We start from the raw sequence: 27,828 nt of genomic DNA, 5'->3' as shown, positions 1-27,828 counted from the left end.
CCCCCAGTATAATTGTAGAGGAATCTATTTCTCCACTTAGTTTTTCCAGTGTTTGACTCATGTGTTTTTGGGGCACCCTGGTTAGATGCATAAATGTTTGATTGCTCTTTCTCCTTGACATACTCTAATATATAGTGTTCTTCTTTGTCTCTGACAATAGTTTTGCATTTAAAGTCTATTTTGTTCAATATTAATATTGTTACTTCTGGCCTTTTTTGGTTAATATTTGGATGTAAAATCGTTTTCCAACTATTCACTTGCAACTTCCTTGCATCCCTGGGTCTAAGCTGAGGTTCTTGTAGAAAATATAGATGGGTCATATGTCCTTATCTACTCTGCCAATCTGTCTCTCTTGATTGGAGAGTTTAATCCATTAACATTCAGTGTTATTACTGTCAAGGCATTACTGACATTAGCCATATTTTCTTTGGGATTAGATATGTCAAATTTTGTTTTTATTTATTTATCTTTTAAGTTATTCTTACTAATAATCTTTCTTTCTGTACTCTCCTCCAACCCTCTTTTTCCTGTTGTTTTCCTTTCAACCTGCAGAACTCCCTTTAGTATTTCTTGAAGGGCAGGTTTCTTGTTGATAAACTCTTTAATTTCTGTTTGTGAGTATTTTGAACTCACCCTCATTTTTGAATGGCAGCTTTGTTGGATACATAATTCTTTGCTGACAGTTTTTTTTCCTTTTAGCACCTTAACTATGTCATACCACTGCTTTCTCACCTCCATGGTTTCAGATGAGAAGTCAGCATTTAATCTTACTGAGCTTTCCTTGTATGTGATGGATCTCTTTTCTTCTGCTCCTTTCAGTATTTTCTCTTTTTGAGCATTAACCAATTTGATAAGTATATGTCTTGTTGTAGGCCTGTTTGGGATGTGCTGTGCTTCTTGGACATGTACATCCATGTCCCTCAAAGAAGTTGGGAAATTTTCAGTTATTATTTCCTCCAACACTGCTTCTCCCCTGGGATGCCTGTAATGCATATGTTTGTGCATTTTGTGTTGTCATTCAATTCCCTGAGACCCTGCTGAATTTTTTCCTTTTATCTATCTGTTCTGCCAAATGTCTGCTTTCAGATATACAGATAGTTGTATGATACAAAGAAAAGATATAGACTGACTGTATGGATAAAAAAACAGGAGCCGCTCATATATTGTCTATAAGAGACTCACCTTAGATCCAGGAAAACAAACTGGTTGAAAGTAAAAGATGGGTAAATGATATTCCATGTAAACAGTAGACAAAAAAGAGCAGGGGGGTAGCTATACTAATATCAGACAAAACAGACTTTTTTTTTTAAGATTTATTTTTTATTTATTTCTCACCCCCCCACCCCCCGGTTGTCTGCTCTCTGTGTCCATTTGCTGTGTGTTCTTCTGTGACCGCTTCTATCCTTAGCAGCAGCACCAGGAATCTGTATTTCTTTTTGTTGCGTCATCTTGTTCTGTCAGCTCTCTGTGTGTGCAGCTCCATTCTTGGGCAGACTGCACTTTCTTTCGCGTTGGGTGGCTTTCCTTATGGGGCGCACTCCTTGCGCATGGGGCTCCCCTACGTGGGGGATACCCCTGCGTGGCAGGGCACTCCTTGTGCGCATCAGCACTGCACATGGGCCAGCTCCACACGGGTCAAGGAGGCCCAGGGTTTAAACTGTGGACCTCCCATGTGGTAGGCGGATGCCCTATCCATTGGGCCAAGTCTGCTTCCCAAAACAGACTTTAAATGCAAGGAAAGTTATAAGAGATTTAGAAGGCCATTGTTAATAAAAGGGACAATCCACCAGGAAGAAGGAACATACATATGTATCTGTGCAGCTAACCAGGGTGCCCCAAAATACATGAGGCAACCTGGCAAAGCTGAAGGGAGAAATATGAGTCTCTACAATAATAGTTGGAGACTTAAATATGCCACTGTAGTAGTTTGGTATTTTTTATGAATTCCAGACATAGATATTGGATTATATTTGTGAACTGGTCTTTTCCTCTGGGTGTATTAGATTGTATTATCTTCAGAGGTTTCACTTTTACTTGGTTAAATTATGATTTGGACTTTGATTGGACCACATCAGTAGGACGTGGTGGGCGGGGACTCAGAGAGAAACTACACAGCAGAGGAGTTAGAGTTTTTTTAATGCTGGAGCTCCGGGAAGTAAACACACAGGAGAAGAGCACAGAGGAATAGAGATGGCTCCATAGACACAGCAGAGGCCCCGGGAAGAGAGAGAGCCTGATAGTCTACAGCTGACCTTGTGGCGAAAGCAGAGCAGCTGAGTCTGGGAAGAGAAACAAGCCCCAGGAGAGAGACTAGGCTTATCTCAGCCTGCAGCAGATATTGGAAGAAGCTGGGACCATGGAGCCTTAAGAAGAACAGGAAGGCTGGACTCTTGCAGATGTCAACTGCCATCTCCTCCACCATGTGGTAACAGACTTTAGTAAGAGAAGTAACTTAAGCTTTATGGCCTGGCAACTTTAAGCTTCTACCCCAAATAAATACCCTTTATAAAAGCCAACAGATTTCTGGTATTTTGCATCAGCACCCTATTGGCTGACTAATACAGCCACGTCCCTCAATAGAGCAGCTGGACAGGAGATAAACAAGAAGAAAGAGAACTTGATCAATATGATAAAATGAGCTAGACCTGACAGACATATACAAGAACATTGCATCTGAAATTAGCAGGCTATACATTCTTCTCAAGTGCTCATGGATCTTTCTCCAGGATAGACTAAATGGTGGGTCACAAAGTAGGTCTCAGTAAATACAAAGATTGAAATTAAATAACACCCACTTAAATCATCAGTGGGTGAAAGAGGAAATTGCAAAAGAAATCAATAAAATGTTTTTATGAATGAAAATGAGAACACAGCATTTCAAAACCTATGGGATGCAGGGAAGGCAGTTCTGAGAGGGAAATTTATAGCCCCCAATGTGTATGTTAAAACAAAACCAACCAACCAAACAAAAAGAGCTTAAACCAGTGATCTACCTGGCAGAACAAGAAGAGCAAATTATTCCCCCAAAAAGCAGAAGGCACGAAATAGCAAAAAGAAAGAAATTCAGGACAAAAAAGGATAAATTAACAAAAACAAAAGTTAGTTTCTTCATGAAGATCAACAATATCCACAGCCACTTTGCTGGACTGACAAAGAAAAGAGTATGCAAATAAAAAATTAGAAATGGGGGAGGGTGTTTAGGTATTTTTGCTCACCCCACAGAAATAAAAGAGAACATAAGAGGATCTTTGAACAACTGTGTACCAACAGACTAGACAACAGAGGTGAAATGGACAAATACCTAGAAAAACATGAAAAGCCTATACTGATCTTAGAAGAAATAGAAGACTTCAGGTCCTCAGGAAGCTAAAGATAGAACTAACTTATGATCTGGCAGTCTCTCTACTAGGAATATATTCTGAAGTACTGAAAACAGTGATTTTAATACATTGCCACTAGCAGTGAATGAGTGTTCCTATTTCTCCACAGCCTCTCCAACACTTGTATTTTTCTGTTTTTTTAATAGTAGCCATTCTAGTAGATATGAAATGGTATCTCATTGTGGTTTTGATTTGCATTCCCCTAATGGCTCATGATGTTGAACATCTTTTCATGTGCTTCTTGGCCATTTGTCTATCTTCTTTGGAAAAGTATATTCAAATCCTTAGCCCATTCCCCTCCTCCCCCATTGGGTCCTTTGTCTGTCTGCTCATTGTCTGTTCACTGTGCCTGCTCACTGCTCATTTTCTTTAGGATGCACTGGAAACTGAACCTGGACCCTCCCATGTGGGAGACAGGTGCCCAGTCACTGGAGCCACATTCACTCCTTGCTTGTTGCGTCAGCTTGTTTTCTTTAGGAGGCACCAGAAACCAAACCTGGGACCTCCCATGAGGGATGCAGATGCCCAACTGCTTGAGCCACATCTGCTCCCCCCCCCACCATTTTTTATTGTCTTTTGGTTTAGTTGTGAATTTCTTTATATATTCTAGATATTAAACTTTATCGGATATGGGGTTTCCAAATATTTTCTCCTATTCTATGGTCTTTCCTTTCATGATGAAGTCTTTTGATGCACTGAAGTTTTTAATTTTGATGAGGTGCCATTTTTCTATTCTTTCTTTTGTTGCTCATGCTTTTGGTGTAAAGTATAATAAACCATTGTCTAACACAACGTCGTAAGATACCTCCCTATTTTTTCTTCTAAGAGTTTTATAGTCCTGGTTCTTAAATTTAGGTCTGTGATCCATGTTGAGTTAATTTTTGTATATGGTGTGAGGAAGGGGGTCCACCTTCATTTTTTTGCATAGGGATATTGAGTTTTCTTAACACCATTTATTGAAGAGACTGTTCTTTCTCCATTGCGTGGACTTGGCACCCTTGTCAAAAATCAACTGGCCATTGATTTGATGATACTTGTCTTTTAACATTACAGACAGAAGAAAAGGAAACTAATTCTCTGTTGCTACCATATGCATTTGTTATCTCTGTTAAACTTAACAGCTGTAGAAAATAGTTATTCTTAATTTATAAGAGGAAACATAGATTTAGAAACATGGAAGTTGTTCAGGGCTATGTATCTACAAAATGGTGAAGTTGGTGTTTGATTCTAAACCTTTCTGATTCTGAAAACTGCTCTTTTCCAACATATGCTGTTGCCTCTCCAAGTCAGAAATATTACACAACCAATACTATGTTATATACAAAGAAAGAAATAAAAGTACTTAAGCGCAATTTCATGTTTAAATCACATCTCTGAATTTTGATGCTGAAAATGCTCCCATGTTGAGTAATAAATAGATTAGGAATTGAGGGAAGGAAAGTGGTGGGGGTGGGAGATAAATTTTAATGGTATAATCCTTGAAGATGTATACTGTCAAAGATTCTCCTTGTACTCCTTTATGTTTTTAGTTGATAAATTCTTACCCATTTTGTGTAATTTATGTATCTTTAAAAAAATAATAAATTTTAAAGAAGGAAAAAAAAAATCCAGTTTAGCCATCATAAGAACTGGGTGCCTTTTGTAAGATTTTGCCTTTAATTTTGTCACAGATGGATTTTTTAGGTAGAAGAATGCCTTGTTCAGGATAGGTAACCTCCTAAATGGACTTCACTGCTTATTTTAGCCATCATAAGAACTGGGTGCCTTTTGTAAGATTTTGCCTTTAATTTTGTCACAGATGGATTTTTTAGGTAGAAGAATGCCTTGTTCAGGATAGGTAACCTCCTAAATGGACTTCACTGCTTATTTTAGTCTCTCAGTTGAATATGTGGGAAATTGAATTAATTGTTTCTCGCTTTTTTTTCTTAGATTAACTGCTGAAGTACTGATCGAGTTCTGTGTTTCTTCAATGAGGAACTACAGGCTGATCTTCTGCCATAATCTCAAACAGCCATAAATGACAAAAGAATGCTTGCTCAGTGAGGGTAGCTGGTGCAGAAGCCATTTTTTAAACTTAGGTGTTTAAGTACTCAAAGGTAAGTTTTCAAAGGGTAATTATTCCATGCTTGATAAATTCTCAGAGATTTTGGGACATCTCTACCTCCCTGCCTCCATAGCTGCTGTCTGATTACTAACTTGAGATTTTGTAGTACCTGATAACGTTGAAGAATGTATGTTACTTGTCTAACATATAATATATGTGGTTTCCTGCCGTTGAGTTAATTTTTACTATTTCTTTGAACAGTAAAAATTTGAACTGGATTATTTCCCAGTCAGACATGTTCTGACTCTTTCTTGCTCAGTGGGTGCACTTGTTGTATGTGGACTGTTTAGGAGTTGTTTCTCTGGGGTGATGAAAAAAGTCCAGTGGTAACATTTTGTTCATTAATAACTTTTGCAAAAAGTAGTTTTTCTTTTTTTAGAATAATCTTTTCCCACATAAAAAAAGTAATAAATATTTATTATAGAAATGAATTTTTGGGATTACCTGTTCTCTGATGCTTCAGGTATTGGAAACAGTCAACTGAGGCATTGTTTTCCTTCCACTCCTTCATTACTGATCACAATTCTTACAAAACTAAGACAACTTATTTCTTCTAGACTACACTGGCTCTGGAAGTTTTTCTTTAAACCAATTATGAAACATCAGTTTTGATAAAAGGACATTGTCATTTAAAGTTTATGTCCAGAATGGAAAATTTTCCTTTGTTTATAAAAACATTAGGGAGCGGGTGTGTTCAGTGGATGAGCGCCAGCTTCCCATGTATGAGGTCCTGGGTTTAATACCTGGTACTTCCTAAAAACAAAACAAAACATTGTGGCTTCTCTGTTATGCAGAAATAAGAACCAGTTAATCTTGTTTTTATTAAACTATCATTTGTAAAAAGTGATTATCAGCCCCTCACATTATGAAGAGATATTCTTTCCTGTTGGGGTGCTTTATGAATTGAAGGGTTCGATGAACTTCATATACCAGAGTCCAGAGATGGATTGGGTTTGGTTTATTACCTAAGTTGTCAGTAAGCTTGATCAAAACAAGTCCTCTGGAAGCTAAATTTGCCCCTTAATTTGTCTGTGTGACATTAATGCCCCTTGCTGAGTTTTGAATGATCAAATTTGCCAGTGTTGTTTGATAAATATGCAAACACTAAAGGAAGCGTTCACAACTTATTTTTTTTTTAACAACTAACTTCATAGTAGAGAAATGCTTAAATTATTTTATTGAGCTTTGTAGAAATATAGGCTTGAAAATGGCAAAATAGATAAGAACACATTCAGGTGTAAAGCATCTGTCTTTAATGTACTTAGTCATATTGCCTCCTATTAATCACTGTAGTCTTTTTTTTGTCTTTCATTTGGCAGAAAAGACAGCTTTGATTTCTGGCTGCAAAAAAGATATGAGGAAGAGCTCCTCCCCTTCCTTGAGTAACTGCAACTCCGTTCTTGCTAACAAAATATTTGGAATTCCACTTGATGAGCTGCAGCAGGGAGGACATCCAGACAATGAGGTTCCGTTCATAGTCCGCCACGTTGTGGACTATATTGAGGAACATGGTATACATTTCCTTACTTTGAAGGCTCACCTTTATTTTAATAAACACTATCCCTTTTACCTTGATTTTTTTTTTAAAGTAGCACATACCCAAAATATAGGAGGAGAAACTAGAAATTCTTTTTTAACGTTTTAGTTTTTTTTTTTTTTTTACTTAATTTCATATACTTTAAAATGACAGTTGCCCAACTTAGAGCATTTTTTAATGGGGGTGATAGGAATATTTTTAATGGATGTAGGGGATGGGATAAAATAGAATATCCCCCAGGGTCAGAGAGAGTACTTTTCTAGAAGTGTAATTTGAAGGTTTTTTTTTTATCAAATCAGGAAGCCAAAAATGGCTTTCCAAACATATGAGTATTTTAAGTTGGTTGGAGAATATATATACATGGCCAAGTGGTTGAGGTTGCAGTTACTTATTTTTTGCCTTGAACAATTCTAGGAGGTCTGGAGCAACAGGGACTTTTTCAAGTCAATGGAAATGCTGAGACAGTGGAGTGGCTTCGGCAGAGATATGACAACGGAGAAGAGGTGGATTTGGTTAAGGAAGCAGATGTTCCCTCAGCTATTAGTCTTCTTAGGTTTTTCCTTCAAGAACTTCCTGAACCTGTTATTCCTGGCAGTTTGCATATTCACTTGATGCAACTTTCTCAAGGTAAAATAATTTATCTCTTGTCAAATAGTCATTTATTAATTTGAGTCTTATGTTCTCATTTGTTCTTTGGGACTGTATGATCTAGTCAAGGGAATTGCAACTTCTTGAATCCCTCTAATGCTGTTTATTGTTTATGATTGTTATTAAACCTAAGATACAGGATCTAAGAGATGGAGAAGAAGAAAAGGGAGGAGATAAGATCAATAAGTAGGGTAGGGAAAGAAGGAAGAAAAATGTATATAAGGGTGTGTGTGTTGCACAATGTCAAATAATAGCCAAACATGTTGCTTATTGGTGATAACTACTGTAGGATGCTTATCCTGGTTTGATAGAACTTCCTAGCAAAAGTCAGAAGCAGCTTTGATTCTAGACTTGAACTGAACCTAAAGCTTGTTCTTGGACATCTGCCTAAAAGAAATTAAGTATCAAAGTGGATAGTCAGTCTCCAAACCAAAGAAAGAAAAAAAATGGATTAGTCCTTGTTGGGTTAGCTTTTTTGTGGTATCTAAAAGTAGGGCTTACTGGAATGGAACCGAGAAAAAATAATGGCAGAGGCAGGTAGAAAGGTGATAGAAGCAAGAAATGAGGAAATGTGTTCCATGTCCTAGAGCCAAATGGTATTTGTGTGTATGTAATGGAAGTGACATAGGAATATTTATAAACTTAGTGTCTAACGTATTTCTTGAATTTCTTTATTAGTTTTTGGTATAACAGTCCATTAATTTTTTTAATTGGGTCTTCTAAACAATTCAGTGATGTTAAATTATAACTACTACTTTTATGCTGATCGTCATAGCTAGGCATTTGATACTATGTGTGAGTATCTTCTTAAGCAGTATGTAGTTAGAGAATATTTCTTTTTTTTTTTTTAAAGTACATATCGGGGCTTGAACCTAGAACCTTGGACATGTAAAGCAGGCACTCAACCACTAAGCTACATCTACTCTGTAATAATATTTCCTTTTGAGAGTGTTTATCTATCTTATTTTTTCTTAATTTTTAAACACCTATGTTTAAACACCGTAATTAGTGGTTATCTGATTTATGTGTAAAGGGCCATACAAAGATATTTTCTGTTCCTCTTATATTTTCCTCTGTACAGCTAGGTGTTAGGGCTCACTTTGAATTTGCTGTATTCAGAAATGATTATTCTGAGTCGGTTTTGTTCCTTTATTGTACCTCCTGGACGGAAAAACAGGTTTCAAAACAAAGTATCATCAATGTCACTTTTTTTCACAGTGTTAACTTTATTTTCTTTTACCAGATATTACATTTTTGTTTTGACTTTCTGAATCTATTTCTTCTTTTACTTACTTGTTAGGAGTGTTTTCAAGTATTTTTATTGAGTCACTTTGTAGCTGTTAAATATGTATTGAAACTTATAAGGGTTTTTAAGCCTTTTTTTAATGATTCCAGAGCCATCCTTTTATTTATATATAAAAATATATATAGTAATAGGTTTCTTTATTTTCAGTATTAGCTGGATCATAGAAAAGCCTTTAAAATTGTAAAATCAAATAATCTTTCAGGCATAAATGGAGATTTATAAATTGATAATTGGAATAAGATTTAATAGTAAAATCATTGCATGTTATTGATCATACATATCAGAAGCTATTTCTTTTGTCACTAGGATTGCAATTTTGATTGGTATTCATTTAAAATTATAGCAGAATCTTGCACTGTTATTATAACTTTCATCTAACAAAATGCATCTTACTAATTAATTATTCTCATGTTAACGTTCACTTTCACACCTGGAAAGGAATTGAGGCATTCAAAAATGCTTGTGGCCCTAAAGTCTTTTGGTGTTATAATATGAGAAATCCACTATTCTCCATTCCCTATCTGCACTTCCCTATTAGCATGTGAATGTATACATGCGTACACACAAACACAAAACTATTTTTTAAAATGCCATGCAGATAGGTGTGGTGGTTCTCATTTTGTTTCTGTACCCTTTAGCCATTCTCTCGGGGATGTGCTTAGTAGATAAATATTATGTCAACATCTTAATTACTCACAAATTCATGAGAAAATTATTGCTTTTAAGATTATGGAGGAAGCATTGTTGCAGTTGAATTTGAACTTCTGTTTTAAAAAAGTGCTTTTCATTTTTCTGTGGTGGCAGGAACTGCATTGTGGTATTCACTAGTGTATGATTAGATCAGCGTTTCCACTCACGACACTATTGATATTTGGACTGGAAAATCCCTGTTTGGGAGGGGTTGGGAGTATCCTGAAAATTGTAGGATGTTTAGCAGCATCCCTGGCCTCTGCCCACTAAATGCCAGTAGCATCCTCTTTCTCCAAGTCACAACAACCAAAAATAAAAACATTTTAATTCATGTCAAATGTCTCGGAGCAAAATTGTCCTCATTTGAGAACCATGGTTTAGATGGTAATGTTTTTTTCAAATTACTTCTATACTGTGCTTTGGTAGAAAACATAGTTTCCATTTTTTTGGGCTTGTAACATCAAAAAAAAAGTTATAGGGAGTGGAGGTAGCTCAAACAGTTGAGTGCCTGCTTCCCATATGGGAGGTCCTGGATTTAGTTCCAGGGGCCTCCTAAAGACAAAAACAACAAGCAAGCAAACAAACAAAATAACTCAGGGGAGTCGACTGGCTCAGTGGTAGAGCACTGGCTTCCCACATACAAGGTCCTTCCCTGGCCCTGGTTCCTCAAAAAAAAAAAAAAAGTTATAGTGCTTGAAAGAATTGCTTGGTAGGGGAAATTTTTTTGATATATACATATATTTCTCTTGGGTATGATTAAACTAGAAAGTAGGGTCAAAGGGGAAGAAATTTAAGAAAGTATGGGTTAACTTGTATGTATATTTTTAAAAACTTGGCCCTATTTGGAAAGACTTCAGTAGTAGCCTGGTAGATGAAAATATTTTTTTAGTAGAAACGTGCACAAACAGATGTTGAGCAGCATGAAAAATATTTGAGTAAAAGCAGTATTGTTTGCAATTTTACCAGCCCATTAAATTAAACACTTTAATAGGCCAGTATCTTTTTTCAGTTTTTATGTAATTGAGCTTATTCCACTAGTATTTATTGAGCACCTGCTATATGCTAGGCAGTATTCTAGATTCTGGGAATGCAGCAGTGAACACAACTAGATACAGATCTCTGCCCTCACAGAGCTAAAATTTCAAAGGGAGTAGACGGATATAGAAGGGAATTAAATGATAAAATAAGTATAATTTATAGGTATGTTCGATGATAATTGGTATTAAGCTAGAAAGGTTTGTTACATAGAATTCTTCAGTGTTGCTGTAGTCATCATACTGTGATAATATTAATTGTTCATTTTTCTTGAGTTGATACACATGGATTTTAAAAATAATCTTAGGTTAAGATTTCCTACCAATTTTAGACACAGTGATTTAAAACATTAATCTAGGTGCTGTTCTAGGCAGTTTTAAAATCAAAGTACTGGTACATTTTAACAGTTGGTAATAATTACAAAATAGAGGAGAGTTGTTATTTATTACATTTTACATTTTAAGTAAAACTTGTGAATGTAGCCTTTCCTGATAAACTTCTTGGACTTGTGTTATTTTGTAAAAGATGGCCAGTATCATGACTGTAACCTTTTACCAATAATTTTTCTGTAAAATAATTTTAAGAACCTGAAGAAAAATATGAAATGATATATAATGCGGTTGATTCTTATTATTGAAGCAAGAAATTGCTTCATTTTGAGGGTTTCTCTGAGAAATTACCTCTCCAAAATGGGCCTTCACCAGTCAGTGGAGTTAAAAGTTGCTGTTTCTGTTAATGCAAACTCACTGATGTGATAAGCATAGGGCCTAGCTTCTGCAAGTGCAAATTCACTTGGTAAACAGAAACCAGCATTATTTTAGAGAAGAAGAACAAATGAGAAATTGAAGACCTTTTTATTTAGTTCTGTTTTTGTTGCTGAAGTTAATTGTTCTTTTCAGGATGTCAGGAGAAGAAAGTTATTGTTTGTCACTCTATTCATTCAAGTGGAAAAGTACAACTTCTACTGTTATCCTGTTGTATTGCTTTTCTTCTTTATTTATTAGTTGTTGATGTTGACGCAGCTCCTTATATTTGGCACTAGTTAAGAAACACAGCTATGCAATTTTAAAAATTGATTAAAAACAAAAAACGAAAAATGGGGCCAAGGAGGAAAACATTTTCCAGCAATTGAAAGGTTGAATTCCTTTTCTCCACCTTCCTCTCTCCAACTTTTTAGTGAGATGGAAACCCCTAAGGTAGTGGAGGTACTGAGAGAAGAGGTTTGAATTGTTACAGTTAAAAGGTGATGTGGGTGAAGTAACATGAAACCTGGCAAAATATCTGAGCTTTGCTTTTACTTCATTAAAAAAAAACCCTGTCATTATGTTTTATAGATTATAATAATGAAGATGAATTTGGAAGAAAGTTGAGGTTCCTCTTACAACAGCTTCCACCTGTGAATTATAATTTGTTAAAGTTTCTGTGTAGATTTTTAGCCAATGTAGCATCACATCATGAAGAAATTTGGTCTGCAAATTCTTTGGCTGCTGTCTTTGGTCCAGATGTCTTCCAGTAAGTTGTTTCACAAATTTTTGTTTAATTTAAAAAATTAAATTTGTGTTATAGAATCATACTGTCTCTCAAAGATCTTAGTTTGCTTGGTAAAACATTATTTTTTATAGTAGATCTGATTGTTCTTCCTAGCATTTCTGTAATCAAGGTACATATTAGCTTAGTTTTACAGATTGGAAAACTGAAGCACAGAACTATGACATAGATTGCTCAGGTTCATGAAGTGACTCATTTGTTGTCTTCTCACTTTATCTGTGATTGATTTAAGAACTCTTCAATTCAGTTTGGACTTTTATTCTTAGCATTTACACCGATGTGGAAGATCTGAAAGAGCAAGAAATAGTGAGCAGGATAATGGCTGGACTTCTGGAAAATTACTATGAGTTTTTTGAAAATGAAGAAGAAGATTTTTCATCTAATGATTTGAGTTCAATTACTGAACAGGTGAAAATATTTTAAATATTCCACTTGGAGGGAGGTTTTTTGTTTTTTGTTTTTCAAGAATATGCACTTAAGGAATTGACATAAATTGGAATTTAAGTACTGAACTGGAAGTATTTCTCTTAGTTATGTTGTGTAATCAGTACATGCTGTCACATCTTGTAGTGTATGAATGTGGTATTTTTCCTGAACCACTTGTCTTCAGTTGGAACCAGAGTGTATAATATAGGGTTTTTCTTTTTATGTGTTTTTTTCTTTTAACTCACGCCTTGTTTATTTTGTAAGAATAGTGTGTTCATAGAAATTTTTTAAAAAACAACATATATATATTTCGTATAGAAAAATAAAATGAAGATGTCTAACTGTGAAAAGAGTCAAAATGAATTTTGAAATGTGAGGACTAGTAATTTCATTCTTGGAGTTTTTCCTGATTAAAATATCCAGTTGATGTAGCAGTGCAGTCATTGTTATAAATGGGAAGCACCTGGAGATTAATAGTTGAGATAATTTTTTAATTCTGGTGACTCTTGAATGTTAAAACCCTTTTTTTTTCAGGTTACAGTATCATATTTTTTATTTCTATTTCTTGATGGTTTAGACCATGCAAGGATCCTACTTACTTTTTCCTTTATGAAACAAGAATATTGAATCTGAGTGGTTGCATTTGATTGTAAAGCCACAATACTTCAGATTCCTCAGGTTTAGAATTTGTGATTTAGGTCTATGTGGAGGTTTTTTTGTTTTTTGTTTTCATTTCACTTAGGTGAAATGGTTTGTCAACAAACTTTTATGAGGTTAAAACCTGCAGGGAAGTGGATGTGGCTCAAGCGATTAAGCTCCTGTCAACCCTGTGGGAGGCCCTGGGTTCGCTTCCTATGGCCTACTGGTAAAGACAAGCTGGCCCGCCCTGCGGAGTGCTGGCGGTCCACGGCATGCCGGGCTGGTGCAGCCAGACGACGCTACGAAGGGAGACAAGCAGAGACAGAGGAGTGCACAGTGGGTGGATATAGGGAGCAGATAACAAGCGCAAGTGGCAAGGGCAGGGAATAAATACATAAAATAAATCTTTTAAAAAAACCAGCCTATGAAGTGTGGGAGCCAAAGTGGCTCAGTCATTGTGTGCTGGCTTCCCATATGTGAGTCTGGGGTTCAATCCCTGGTCTGGGTACCAAACAAACAAATCTGTGAAGTTGTAGTTTGAGTTTGGGGTGGGGCTGCTACTTAAAAAAAATCGATAGTAATTCACCAGGTTTTTTTTTTTAAAGTAAAATGTGCAGCCAGAGTTTCTCATAGTTTATAGTAGGGAAGATAGCGTAATTTTTTTTTTAAGATTTCTTTATTTCTCCCCATCTCCCTCATCTGCTCCGTGACTTCTTCCCTGTGCGTTCATTCTTCTGTGTCTGCTTGTCTTCTTTTTAGGCGGTACTGGGACCTTCTGGAGTGGAAGAGAGGTGCTCAATCTCTTCCGCCACCTTAGCTCCCTGGTCTGCTGTGTCTATTTTCTCTCCTCTCTGTCTCTTTTGCCATCTTGCTGCACCAGCTCTCCGCATCGGCCGACACTCCTGGGCAGGATGGCTTTCCCACGTGGACCGGCACTCCGTGTGGGTCAGCTCGCCCTCATCAGGAGGCCTTGGGCATTGAACCTGGACCTCCTGTATGGTAGGCAGGAGCCCAATTGGTTGTGCCACATCTGTTTCCCAGCAGTGGGTCTTGAGAGACAATGATGTATGTTTAATTATCTTGGCCCATGTTGCTGATTACCAGAATCTATTTCCCTAATTTCTGAATTCTAAGTGTTTTTCAAGTAACAGAGGAAGAGATTTCAGAAAGCTTTTTGTTTTCTAAGCAGATTTGATCCATTCAGTTTGATTTGTGAGGCAGAACTGATGAGATATTTGAGTGAAAGTAAAATTTCCTCAAATGCAGCCTGATTTAGTTGTATTTTTCAGTTGGCCTAGTATAAATGCTGCTAATTTCTTACATATTTAAAGATATATGCAGACTTTGTCCATCTTGATAGTGCTTTGATTTTTCTCCCGATTTTGATATTTGAAGAAAGGAAAATTTATCCAGCGTGCTCTTCTTTTGCAACTTCATCTCATTAGTAGAAGTATTTGACTCTCAGAGCCTTCTTGTGGTAGTAGATAATCCTATTAATAGTGTGAGTGAGGTGGCTAAAGATGATGAGTAGAATGTGTTTGAGAAATGACTTGGCGGCAAGTGGACAGGTTCTTTATGTAGGATACTTAAATGAATTGAGAATCCAGTGCAGTAGTTTGAAATTGGAGGTGATGGTTATGTTTCTTTACACATTTGAGGAGGCAGGTTCTCCATAAGTTCTCCATAAGTTGAAATCTGGAGAGCAGGCTTTTTAGTAGGCCCTAAAGAAGGGAATTATAGCAAAGAAAGAAGAGATATAAGTATGGGTTTTCCATAAGTGGAGTTGAGGCAGCTGCATACGTAGGACTGGTTCAGAATAATTTAGGGACAGAATTAGAGTGTTGATGAACGGATGAGGTTGACAAGTAGAGGATCATGAAGAACTTTTAGAGACTAATATTGGGAGGGAGGGAGAGAGAGCGCATGTGTACATTTTTACCTGTCTTTTATGTTCACTCTTGCCCAAAATAATTTCATCAACTCTTAACTGCAATAAATTACATTTGGAAATTGGGAAGGGTGGGGGAAGAAAAACCCTCAGGCTACTGTTGCTATCATATCTCAGTTAGTGATCACTGGTGAAAATACTGATGGGTTTTTTTTTTTAGGCAGTTCTGGGAAGCAGGCACTAAACCACTGAGCTCCATCTGCTTCCCTGTATTGATTTTTTTACATAAAGCTCATTAAATTGAATGTAATATATTCAATATAATGAAGACTTTCATAGTTCCCATGCACTATTGACTGTACGCACAAACTGATTTTTAAAAAGTCTTTAACATATGTTGAAACAGTAATACCTCTGTACCTAAAATCTGTGGATTTTTTCCACAAAAATATTCATTCTTAATTTAAGTAGTCAACTTTAAAATTTTTCTTAATCTCCTGTTATTGTGCCCGGGCTTTCATTCATCAGCCACAATAATTCCCATGTTATACTGAAAATGGTATTTTCTTGGCAATTTTTTTCTTGCTTAGGTTACCAGGTGATTATTAATGAAGTACAGTCTCTTGACTTTCACAAATTTATTAAATACATAGATTGGAAAAGAGGATAATTTTCCATTTGACTCAGTTTAAAAAAATGATCTATCATTTGGAGTCTTCAGCTTTGTGTGTAAATCTTACCTCTTAGTTAATAATCCTTAGGCCAATGACTCTGAATCTTTTTTGTTAATCATCATTGTACACAACACATGATAGATGATTGATGGCATTTGTTAAAAAAAAAACATATTCAGGGAAACGGACTTTGGCCTAGTGGTTAGGGCGTCCGTCTACCATATGGGAGGTCCGCAGTTCAAACCCCGGGCCTCCTCGACCCGTGTGGAGCTGGCCATGCGCAGTGCTGATGCACGCAAGGAGTGCCGTGCCACGCAAGGGTGTCCCCCGCGTGGGGGAGCCCCCACGTGCAAGGAGTGCACCCGTGAGGAAAGCCCCCAGCGTGAAAAGAAAGTGCAGCCTGCCCAGGAATGGCACCACCCACACTTCCTGTGCCGCTGACGACAACAGAAGCGGACAAAGAAACAAAAGCAGACAAAGAAACAAGACGCAACAAATAGACACCAAGAACAGACAACCAGGGGAGGGGGGGAAATTAAATAATAAATAAATAAATCTTAAAAAAAAAAAAAACATATTCAATAGAATCTGCTGCAGATGCTCTGTATGTAAATTGTTCAAAAATGAAGTCATTAACTATTGTTAATAATGCGTTTTGTTTTTTTTTTTAAAGGCGGTATGGGGGATTGAACCTGGGACCTTATACATGGGAAGCAGGTGCTCAACCAAATGAGCTAGACCCACTCCCTGAGTTTTTTTTTAAGTGACCCATCTGTCTAGTGACTTGTTAACTCCATTCGTTGAGTGCTTGTGTTAGGTAGTTTGAATGGCAGAAACTCTCTTTGTTTCTTATAAAAAACGATATTGTATGTAGAAACTAGGATCTATACTACATAGGAATAAGAAAATTCCAGTTATAACGATAGTTACTATTTATTATGTATGGAAGCAGCTGAGGGTTTACATGTATTATTTAATCCTTTCAACCCCCTCTGTGGTAGTAGAGTATCACCTTTTTACACGTAAGGCCTGGAGAAGTAATTAAGAAGTTAGGGAAGCGGATGTGGCTCAACTGATAGAGTGTCTGTCTATCATATGGAGGGTCCAGGATTCGATCCCCAGGGCCTCCTGACCCGTGTGAGAAGCTGGCCCATGTGCAGTGCTGCTGCACTCAAGGAATGCTGTACCACGCAGGGGCGCCCCTGTGTAGGGGTGCCCCACGTGAAAGGAGAGCCGCCCCATGTGAAAGAAGTACAGCCCGCCCAGGAGTGGTGTCTCATACATGGAGAGCTGACGCAGCAAGATGACACAACAAAAAAGAGACGCAGTTTCCCAGTGCCGCTGGATAATGCAAGCAGACACCGAAGAACACAGCGAATGAACACAGAGAGCAGACAACGGGGGCAGGGGAGAGAAATAAATAAATCTTTAAAAAAAAAAAGTTAGGTTGCGGGAGATAGACATGTGAACATAGACCTTTCTGATCTTTCTGACTGTTAACTAGTTATGCTTGAAAGCAGCTGATTAGGAATATGATAGAATATCAGAGTATAAACTACCTTTCTTTGGTTGCAATTTTATTGACAGTATTCCAGCAACTATATTTGCATGTCTATCTGGAAAAATCACCACGGTTACATGTAGTGGTAAACAAATTTATTCTAGGTTTTTTTTTTTTTTTTTTCTGCACTGTTTTTAATGACCAGTATTCATTTTGTAAAAGATGTTAAGATTTAAGGGTGTTTTCTTCTTTGGGATAACTTAAATTTCTCATTTGAGAATATTTTGTCGGTTTTCCTTCCCTAATATTCATCTTTTCCATAGAGCAGTTATCTAGTTTTATAGCTTGTTTAATAATGGAAGACATTTTATACCCCCTCCCAGAAAGAAATTATAACCTTGACTTGTGCTTATTAGTCAAAACAGTGAGATCTCTCTTGGTATAGGGTCCCATCTCGTCATGAAAAATTACAAGTTAGTCGTCGTTTTCTAAAACAGAGCTAGCAGCCTAAGGCAAAAATTTATGCCCTTCTACTTTTTATCCACACTTACTGTGTATTAAAATGATTTATTTAATATACCTGGAAATTAGTGAGAAAGTTAGAAGTCTCTAAGTAATGTACATTTACAAAACTGAATAGAAAATGAAGTTTTCCTGCTAACTACAAGAAGAACATTTTTTCATAGTTTTCAGTCTTAACTTACATTCCTAGTGACGTACTAATATAATCATTACTTTCTGCTTCAAAATATTGTTTGTCTGGTTTACAATTTTAATTTGATGTGAAAAAGTTGGGCATTACTCCCTGAGAGAGATTGGTCCTAGGAAATGAGGAAATTAAAAATGAGCTGTTTGTGTTTAGCTAATAATAAAAAACGAGCTGTTTGTGTTTAGAAATTTAATAGAATAGGAAGTCTTAGATATGTCACTTAACGGTTATATTAAATTTTATTTCTCAATTGCCTTTTTTATAGGTTAATGAACTTTCTGAGGAAGAAGAAGATGAAAAACTGGAACATATAGAAGAACTTCCAGAAGAGGGTGCAGAGAAATCAAATGATATGCCAGAGGTGGTACGGTTAGGGATGACTGAAAACATCATGGAACCAAATAGTGTTACAGCGTCAACAAGGTATTATTTCAGTTGAATTAACTTTAGCTTTTGAATATTTTGTTCTAGATGTAGACTCACTCCAGCAATAATACTATACAAATATATGTAACTGTGAGAAAGACTGATATTTGTATAAGAAAAAGAACAGGGAGAAAATTTCAAAGCATTCTTATAAGGAATGTTCAATTACTAGTTTAGTGTTTATACCTATCTTTTATAACCTCTTATAAATATTTCTTCTTAAAATTTGTTTGTTTCTTAGTTGGGCCAGGTAAACTTTCAGAACCTATAGCAGTGAAATTGTTAAGAGAGAGCTGAAGTGGCCAGATTGACTTGTATTTCAAACTTCTAGGCTGAAGCTACTTTGAAACTAGGTGTAAGGAAAAAACTCTGTGATCCATTAAGGTAGTGCTTTCCAATACTTCCCATTTATAAAATTACAGTATTTATATGGCATACTGGGTAAACTTGGTATGTAGACTGGAGATGCTATCCCAGAACATATCTGGTAACACTGGGCACAGTGTTTAGGAAATACCAGAGAATTGGAGAACTCCCCATACTCATGGCTTGCTAAATTCTATGCTAGTTCTCCGTAAGGCTCCATGGTTTACTAAGGCTTTCTAATTAGGTGGATACAGCTATCTATATAGTCTACTAGATATTTTTCATTAAATTTGTGTTCAGTGGAATGGTGGTCAAAAACAGAGGAAATCGGGAAACGGACTTGGCCCAGTGGTTAGGGCATCTGTCTACCAATGGGAGGTCCGCGGTTCAAACCCTGGGCCTCCTTGACCCGTGTGGAGCTGGCCCATGCGCAGTGCTGATGCACGCAAGGAGTGCCCTGCCATGCAGGGGTGTCCCCCGCAGAGGGGAGCCCCATGCGCAAGGAGTGCGCCCCATAAGGAGAGCCGCCCAGCATGGAAGAAACAGCAGCCTGCCCAGGAATGGCGCCGCACACACTTCCCGTGCCGCTGACGACAACAGAAGCAGACAAAGAAACAAGATGCAGCAAATAGACATAGAGAACAGACAAACGGGGGAGAGGGGGAATTTAAATAAAAAAATAAATCTAAGAAAACAAAACAAAACAAAACAGAGGAAATTAAGAGTCATAAAGGAAAATCACTAAATGACTGGTAATATTAAAGAAAGAAGCTAGCCATTGTCATTTCAAAAAATTATAAAATAAATTTATCCTGCTAAATACAACTATGACGTTTCTCTGTTTACTTCTTAATCTTTATTTTAGGTTGTTTCTTCAAGTATGATTGTAATTATGGTTTATTAACCTGTTTATTTGTTCTTTTTTCCCTCGTTTAACATTTTATTTATGGTTTTCTGTGTGTTTGCTACCTTCTAATTTCTTCAGGGCCTCTTAGCCACATATTAAGATATTTAACTATATAAATTCTTAACTATGCTTACCTAATTCTTTTTTTCTGAACATTTGGAGGTTTTCCTGCTGGCTTCACAGTACTATACTATTACTAAAAAAATCTTTATTCTTAGGTCTTTTTTCCCTTAAAAGAAGGAAATTGTTTAAAATAAATTTCCAGGTGTGCATTTGTTGGGCACCGAGAGCAAACCTTTCTACTTTTGATAAGAATTTCCAGACTACTTAAAAGTCTTGGCCTAATTTACATTGCCATTAGCAATACTTTCTTGAAGACTGACAACACTAAATTTAAATGGGTGCTCTTTATTTTGTTGATTTTGGAGCTGTGCTCTCTAATAAGGTGGGCACTAGGTACATGTGGCTATTTAAATTTAAACTAATTAAAATAAAATAAAGAATTCACTTCCACAGTTGTACTAGCCACAATTTTTTTTTTTAAAGGAGGTACCAGGGATTGAACTCTGGACCTTCTACATGAAAAGCAGGTGCTCAACCACTGAGCTACATCCACCAAACTCTCCATTTGTCATTCCGTTCAAGGTAAATTCCTGAGGGAGTGAGAGGGGTTAGGGTCTGGCCTAAATTGGGTCAGGTGCCCATTCCCTTGGCTGCAGTAGTACTGGTCATTATAATTTATGTGTCTGCAGAGATCACCTGGAATGGAAGGAAGAGTTTGTTTCCCACAGAAAAATGGATTGTTATCAAAAGAAATTTGTTAGTTTTTGTTTATTATTATTAGTATTGAAATAATGAAAATGCTGTAATGATGATTGAGGTGATGAATGCACAGCTATGTGATTATAACAGATACCATTGATTGTACAGTTTGGGTAAATTGTATGCTTTATTAATACGTATATCAATAAATTTTTTTAAGGTGCAGGAATATTGGGCAACAGAAAGAGACATCTACTACATTAGTCTTTCTAGATTATTGATGATAATTATATACTTCAGTTAATATTTTTATGTTTGTCTTTTAGTTTTGGCTGATTTGATTGTATAAAGGTTAAGCAGTATATTGACTACTTTTTTGGTAGTATCTGCAGTTTCAGTAATTAAAGCATTACAGTTAGCATCATTCTTTCCAGGTATAAAGCTCTTTTACATTTCATCATAGTTGATAATTATGCAGTTATTTAGTTTAGAGATTTATTTATTTATATAAGTTTTAAGTATTTGACTTGTTTTTCTTTGAATTAAGAACAATCATGGTATGTAGTACCATTAGATTTTTTGGTTTTTAGTCTACTTTGTTATTAAAGATGCTTGTATTTTTAAAAAGAAACTTAAAATAAATTATTCTTACTTTCATAGCAACTTATTTTTTGCAGATGTTATTAAAGCTTGGGTTAAGAACTAAAGATTGTTTTTTTAAAAAAAAAATTTAACAAATCAGTTTTATTAATACTTACTAATAAAGCATACAGTTCGTCCAAAGTGTACAATCAGTGGTAGTTGATATAATAAAGATAGAATTTGTTTATAACTGTGTTGCCTATTTAATTAAAAATTAAAATTCATGACATTTTTATAAGTATTTAATAAAAACTACCTGAATGAAAAAAAATGGAATGATGCATAAAACTGATTAGAGGGAACAGATGCCAGATGCTTTTTAATGACCTTTCAGAAAGAGTGGTTAGGTTTAGATACCAAGAATGTTTTTTAAAAGATACCTTTTTTTTTTACTTTTTAAAAATGATGTTATTTTGAAATAACAGTTACAAAAATAGTACAAACCCCATACAGAGAACTCCAACATACCTATATTCCCCCAGATATCCCAATCCACCAAGTCTTTCTCCCTGTCTCTCTCTCCCTCTCCTTCTGTGTTTCTCTCCACCCCCCACCCTTTCTCTCTATCATCTATTTTCTGAACATTTTAAAACAGGTTGCACATATACTGAGCCTGGACTGGCTTCATGCCTAGCCAGTTTGGGGTGGCTTCCTTTTTTTTTTTTTTTTTTAAAGCAGTTTTATTCACATATCATATAATCTTTCCAAATTATACAATCAGTGGCTCTCAGTATAATTGCAGATTTGTGCATTCGTCATCACAATCAATTTTAGAACATTTTCATTGCTCCAAAAAGTCCCCTGTACCATATACCCCAGCATTGACACTTAGCATTGGTGTGGTGCCTTTGTAATAATTGGTGAAATAATATTAAGATAATATTGTACCTATAGTCTGTAGTTTGTGGTAGATGTATTTTTCCCCATATACCACCCTATTATTAACACCTTGTAATAGTGACGTACATTAATTCATGGAAGAACATTCTTATATTTGTCTTATTAGCCTCATTCATCATCCACAGAAGTGTTCACTATATTATACAGTCCCATGTTTCATCCTCCAACTTTCCTTCTGGTGACGTGCATGATGCTAAAGTTCCCATTTAAACTACAGTCACATGCATAATTCAACACTGTTAATTACAGTCACAATAACATCACCTCTATCCATTTCCAGACATTTAGAATCAACCTTATGAAAAATTCTGCACAAATTAAATGTCAGATCCCTATTTTACCCCCCCTTTTTTTTTATTTTTTAAAGATTTATTTATTTAATCCCCCCCCCCCCCCCCCCCCCCGTTGTCTGTTCTCTGTGTCTATTGGCTGCGTCTTGTTCTTTTGTCCGCTTCTGTTGTCGTCAGCTGCTTGGGAAGTGTGGGTGGCGCCATTCCTGGGCAGGCTGCACTTTCTTTCGCACTGGGCGGCTCTCCCTATGGGGCGCACTCCTTGTGCGTGGGGCTCCCCTCTGCGGGGGACACCCCTGTGTGGCAGGGCACTCCTTGCATGCATCAGCACTGCGCGTGGGCCAGCTCCACACGGGTCAAGGAGGCCCGGGGTTTGAACTGCGGACTTCCCATGTGGTAGACAGACGCCCTAACCACTGGGCCAAGTCCGTTTCCCCCCCTTTTTTTTTAAAGGTTTATTTTTTATTTATTTCTCTCTCCTTCCCCGCCCTCCCCAGTTGTCTGCTCTCTCTGTCCATTCGCTGTGTGTTCTTCTGTGTTCACTTGTATTCTTGTCAGTGGCACCCAGAATCTATGTCGTGTTTTGTTGTGTCATCTTGCTTCGTCAGCTCTCCATGTGTGCGGCGCCATTCCTGGGCAGGCTGCACTTTTTTCGCTCTGGGCGGCTCTCCTTACAGGGTGCACTCCTTGTGCGTGGGGTTCCCCTACGTGGGGGACATGCCTGCATGGCATCGCCCTCCTTGTGCGCCTCAGCACTGCGTGTGGACCAGCTCATCACATGGGTCAGTAGACCCTGGGCTTGAACCTTGGACCTCCCATGTGGTAGGCGGACGTCCTATCCATTGGGCCAACTCCACTTCCCTACTCCCTCATTTTATCTCCTGGTCACCTGCATCCTAGATTTTAACTCCATATGTTTGCTCATTATAATTAGTTCAGATTAGTGAGCTCATATAATACTTGTCCTTTTGTATTTGACTTATTTCACTTAATAAAATGTCCTCAAGATTCATTCATGTTGTTGCATGCATCAGGACTTTATTCCTTCTTACAGCTGAATAATATTCCATCATACGTAAATGCCATATTTTTCTAATCAGTTCATCTGTTGATGGACACTTGGGTTGCTTCCATCTTCTGGCAATTGTGTCTAATGCTGCTATGAACATCAGTGTGCAAATGTCTGTTCACGTCCCTGCTCTCAGTTCTTCTGAATATATACGTAGTAGTTGGATTGCCAGATGATATGGCATGTCTATACTTGTCTACCTGAGGAACTGCCAAACTGATTTCCATAGTGGCTGTACCATTTTACAATCCCACCATTAGTGAATAAGTTTTCCTGTATCTTCACATCTTCTCCAGCATTTCTAGCTGTTTGTTTAATAGTGACCATTTTAGTAGGTGTGAAATGATATCACACTATAGTTTTGATTTGCATTTCCCTAATAGCTAGTGATGTTGAGCAACTTTTCATGTGCTTTTTAGCCATTCGTATTTACTCTTTGAAAAAATTCTATTCAGGTCTTTTGCCAATTTTTAAAATTGGGTTATTTTTTATTGTTGAGTTGTAGGATTTCTTTATATATTCTGGATATTAAACTCATCAGATATGTGGTTTCCAAATATTTTTCTCCCAATGAATAGGCTGTCTTTTGATCTTCTTGATAAAGTCCTTTGAAGCACAAAAGTATTCAGTTGAGCATGTCCCATTTACTGTTTTCTTTTGTTGCTTGTGCTTTAGGTGTTAACCTATCACAACATCTTGAAGATGTTTCCCCTACATTTTCTTCTTGGAGTCTTATAGTCCTGGTTCTTATCATTATGTCTTTGATCCATTTGTAGTTAATTTTTTGTATAACATGTGAGATAGGAGTCCTCTTTCTTTCTTTTGGCTATGGATATCCAGTTCTCCCAGCACCATTTGTTGAAGAGATAGTTCTGTCCCTGTTGAATGGGCTTGGTAGCCTTATCAAAATCAATTGACCATAGATATTTTAGGACCTACTTCTGAACTCTCGATTCCATTGATCACTATATCTGGCTTTTACGCCAGTATCATGCTGTTTTGACCACTGTAGCTTTGCAGTATGCTTTTTCATTTTTTTTTTATTAACATCTTGTGGTGTTAACATACATTTATTCAGTTTCAAAGAAGAACAGTGTTAATAGGCAATTTCACGTATTCATGTATCACTTTTCGTTTTACTGTGCTATACAGTTCTATGTTACATTTTAGCTTTCCTTTTCATAGTAATATAATGACCTTATCCTTTCCATTTAAACTCTTTTTTTTTTTTTAAGATTTATTTTTTATTTATTTCTCTCCCCTTATATCTCTCCCTTTCCCCTGTTGTCTGTTCTCTGTGTCCATTTGCTGTGTGTTCTTCTGTGTCCGCTTGCATTCTTGGCTGCACCGGAAATCCATGTCTTTTTTGTTGCATCACCTTGCTGCATCAGCTTTCCATGTGTGCGGCACCACTCCTGCGTGGGATGCACTTTTTTTTCATGCGGGGCAGCTCTCCTTGCAGGGTGTGCTCCTTGCATGTGGGGCACCCCTATGTGGGGGGATCTCCTGTGTGGCCTGGCACTCCTTGTGTGTGGCAGCACTGCGCTTTGGCCAACTCACCACACGGGCCAGGAGGCCCTGGATTACTGAACCCTGGACCTCCATATGGTAGGTGCACGCTCTATAAGTTGAGCCACATCCACTTCCCCTCTTTATCTTTGATGCTTGACATTATCAATAGTAGGTTCTTGGAGTAGGTCTCTTTGGATTTATTCTCATTGGGGTATGCCTTGTTTCTTGGACATGTGAATTCTTTTGTGAGAGTTGGGAAATTTTCAGCTTTCATTTCCTCAAATAACTCTCTTTGCCACATTTCTCTTCTCTTCTCCTTCTGGAACTGCCATGATGTATGTTGTTGCATTTTGTGTTATATCATTCAACTCCTTGAGTCGCTGCTCAGTTTTTTCAATTCTTTTCTCTCTGTTCTTTTCTCTCTTCAGTATCAGATGTTATGTCTTCTATATCACTTATTTTTTCACTTGAATCTATTTTATTTCTCTAATGTGTTTTTTTACATTTTATGCAAATGGAATTATATGATGTGTTTCACAATATATTTGATTCATAGTAGCGCAGTCATACAGTATTTGTCCTTTTGTGTCTGTCTTGCTTCATGCAACATAATGTCCCACAGTCTGAGTTAGTCTCTGTTCCTTGAAGCTGTGTGCATTTTTTTTTTAATTTTTAATTTTTATTATTTATTTATTTCTCTCCCCTTTCCTTCCCCCCCGAGTTGTCTGCTCTCTGTGTCCATTTGCTTTGTGTTCTTCTGTGTCTGCTTGTATTCTTGTCAGTGGCACCCAGAATCTTTGTCTCTTTTTGCTGCGTCATCTTGCTGTGTCAGCACTCCATGTGTGCAGCGCCATTCCTGGGCAGGCTGCGCTTTTTTCACGCGGGGCGGCTCTCCTTACGGGGTGCATTCCTTGTGCATGGGGCTTCCTTATATGGGGAACACCCCTGTGTGACACAGCACTCCTTGCATGCATCAGCACCATGTGTGGGCAAGCTCATCACATGGGTCAGGAGGCTCTAGGTTTGAACCTTGGACCTCCCACGTGGTAGGCAGCCACCCTATCTATTGGGCCAAATCCGCTTCCCAAGCTATATATATTTGAGCAAGCTAATTAACATCCCTGAGCTTCAGTTTCGTGGAAAGGGAGAAATAATTTTGACTACTAGGATACTGAGAACTATTCAAGGTGAGAAATGCATATCAAACTCCTCATACATAAGTATTCAGTAAATCTTAACCTTCCTTGGAGTCTTGTTTGTGACAATCTATATCAAATTTATTTTCTATTGTTAATCTTTGAATCAACTACCAACCAACCAGGTTCAGGAAATATGTAACTGAAAACATGAATACTCGGTGCATGCTCTTAGTTATGTCAAGGTACTACAAATGCGTGGGAGTTTTCAGCATTTGTAGCTATTTAATATTAAAAAGTTTTATAGCTAATTTCTTTCTTTAATTACAGTGCCCACATATCTCCTATCAGCATCTTACCAGCCTCTGCAGAGTAAGTAGTACACTTAAAGAAGACAATTTTTTAAAAATTTAAAATATTACTAAAACCATTTATTCTTTATGCTTACTTTAGAGGAAAGATTGTATATATGGCAGTAAAACTAGCTAGTGTTTTATGTACTGTGATAGTAATAACTGAAGAAGGAACCCATTGCACTAATATATGAAATAAAGATAAGCTTTCTTCAGGTGTTTTGGTCCTCTGAGATAATTGAAAAATGTCAATAGAGTTATCTTTAACTTTAAAAAAAAATACACTTCACATAAAAATATGGACAATGCCTTATATTATAGTTGCTTTTATTTAGCTGAGTGGTGGTAAATTATTTTGCTCTTCACATGTAGTCTTGAAAAGTCTTAAAATGTTTTTCTAAACAATAGTGAGAAACGAATTATTGGGATTGCTGTTATTCCGCTTCCCCAGCAACAACAGTGGTATTATGGTTGATTTGTATAGGATCATCTATTTTGGAAATTTTCATTTTAAAATTTAAGCCAATTTCATGTATTCCATTTATGAATTTCTTTTTGTACTTTGGTTTGCCCATAGTCATTTAGTTTACTGGTCACAGGTTTTTAAATTTCTTTCTATCTGGCCAAATATACAGGTAGAGTGACTGCTTCTCACTAAAATGTGTTCTATTTTGTAGCATTTTAGAAAGAACAATTAGAGCAGCTGTGGAACAGCACCTTTTTGATCTGCAGAGCAGTATAGACCATGATCTTAAGAATTTACAACAGCAAAGTCTGGTGTGTAATAATGAAACAGGAAGTATTAATTGCGATGGGGAAGGATCTAATAACCAGTAAGAAACTTTTAAAACATTTTACTGTTATATATTTTGTTATTTATTTATTTTTAAACTGTATATTTACTTAAAAAATGGGAGTCTCATCTTACTTGGGGGTTTCTGAAAATTATTTTGAAAAGTGACTGTATATAAGTGAATGCGAATGGTATATATTTAATTAACATTGAAAATCTCATAAATCTTATATTAAGGTAGTATGTTTGGAATCTTTTATTAAGTGTAACAGAGGCAGGTTTTCCTCCTTGAACACCAGGTGGAATAATGATCTTACCTTTGGGTACTATGTTATATGAAACTTAACTTGAAAAATTTAGACTCATATTCAGTTCAAGAGATAGTTATACTGCAAGAGGCTCACAGCGCTCTAAACAGATAGCTGCAGGAGCAGCAGATTGGCACCACTGGAGAGCATGAGATCACTTTTCGTCAACACCCTCACCCCCCCCCCTTTAGGCCAGCTGTTAATCATTGAATTTGTTTTAAGTTATATGCACCTGTGATATTTAATGTTAGTTCTCCTCTTCATCTCTCCTATTATCTT

The 27,828-nt window shown here is 36.8% G+C and overlaps 1 protein-coding gene across 8 annotated transcripts in view; it reads left to right on the top strand.

Moving 5' to 3' along the window:
- FAM13B (family with sequence similarity 13 member B) overlaps window positions 1-27,828 on the top strand; it is a 113,240-nt gene that overhangs the window by 33,263 nt on the left and 52,149 nt on the right. For 5 of the 8 annotated variants that reach the window (XM_058279142.1, XM_058279155.1, XM_058279153.2 and 2 more), the window contains exons 2-9: window positions 5,310-5,476; window positions 6,804-6,995; window positions 7,436-7,648; window positions 12,035-12,212; window positions 12,515-12,656; window positions 18,351-18,508; window positions 26,426-26,467; window positions 27,126-27,281. In XM_058279142.1, the coding sequence (XP_058135125.1) occupies window positions 6,839-6,995; window positions 7,436-7,648; window positions 12,035-12,212; window positions 12,515-12,656; window positions 18,351-18,508; window positions 26,426-26,467; window positions 27,126-27,281 (1,046 nt within the window). In that variant the 5' untranslated portion in view covers window positions 5,310-5,476; window positions 6,804-6,838. The remainder of the gene's footprint in view (window positions 1-5,309; window positions 5,477-6,803; window positions 6,996-7,435; window positions 7,649-12,034; window positions 12,213-12,514; window positions 12,657-18,350; window positions 18,509-26,425; window positions 26,468-27,125; window positions 27,282-27,828) is intronic. The other 3 variants (XM_071210091.1, XM_071210089.1, XM_004450493.5) reach the window with 1 other exon arrangement.

The sequence above is a fragment of the Dasypus novemcinctus genome, chromosome 2 (genome assembly GCF_030445035.2).
Source record: "Dasypus novemcinctus isolate mDasNov1 chromosome 2, mDasNov1.1.hap2, whole genome shotgun sequence".
Taxonomy (NCBI): Eukaryota; Metazoa; Chordata; class Mammalia; order Cingulata; family Dasypodidae; genus Dasypus; species Dasypus novemcinctus.
Note: the sequence above shows the minus strand (reverse complement) of the source record. Positions and strands in the feature narration are given on the sequence as shown.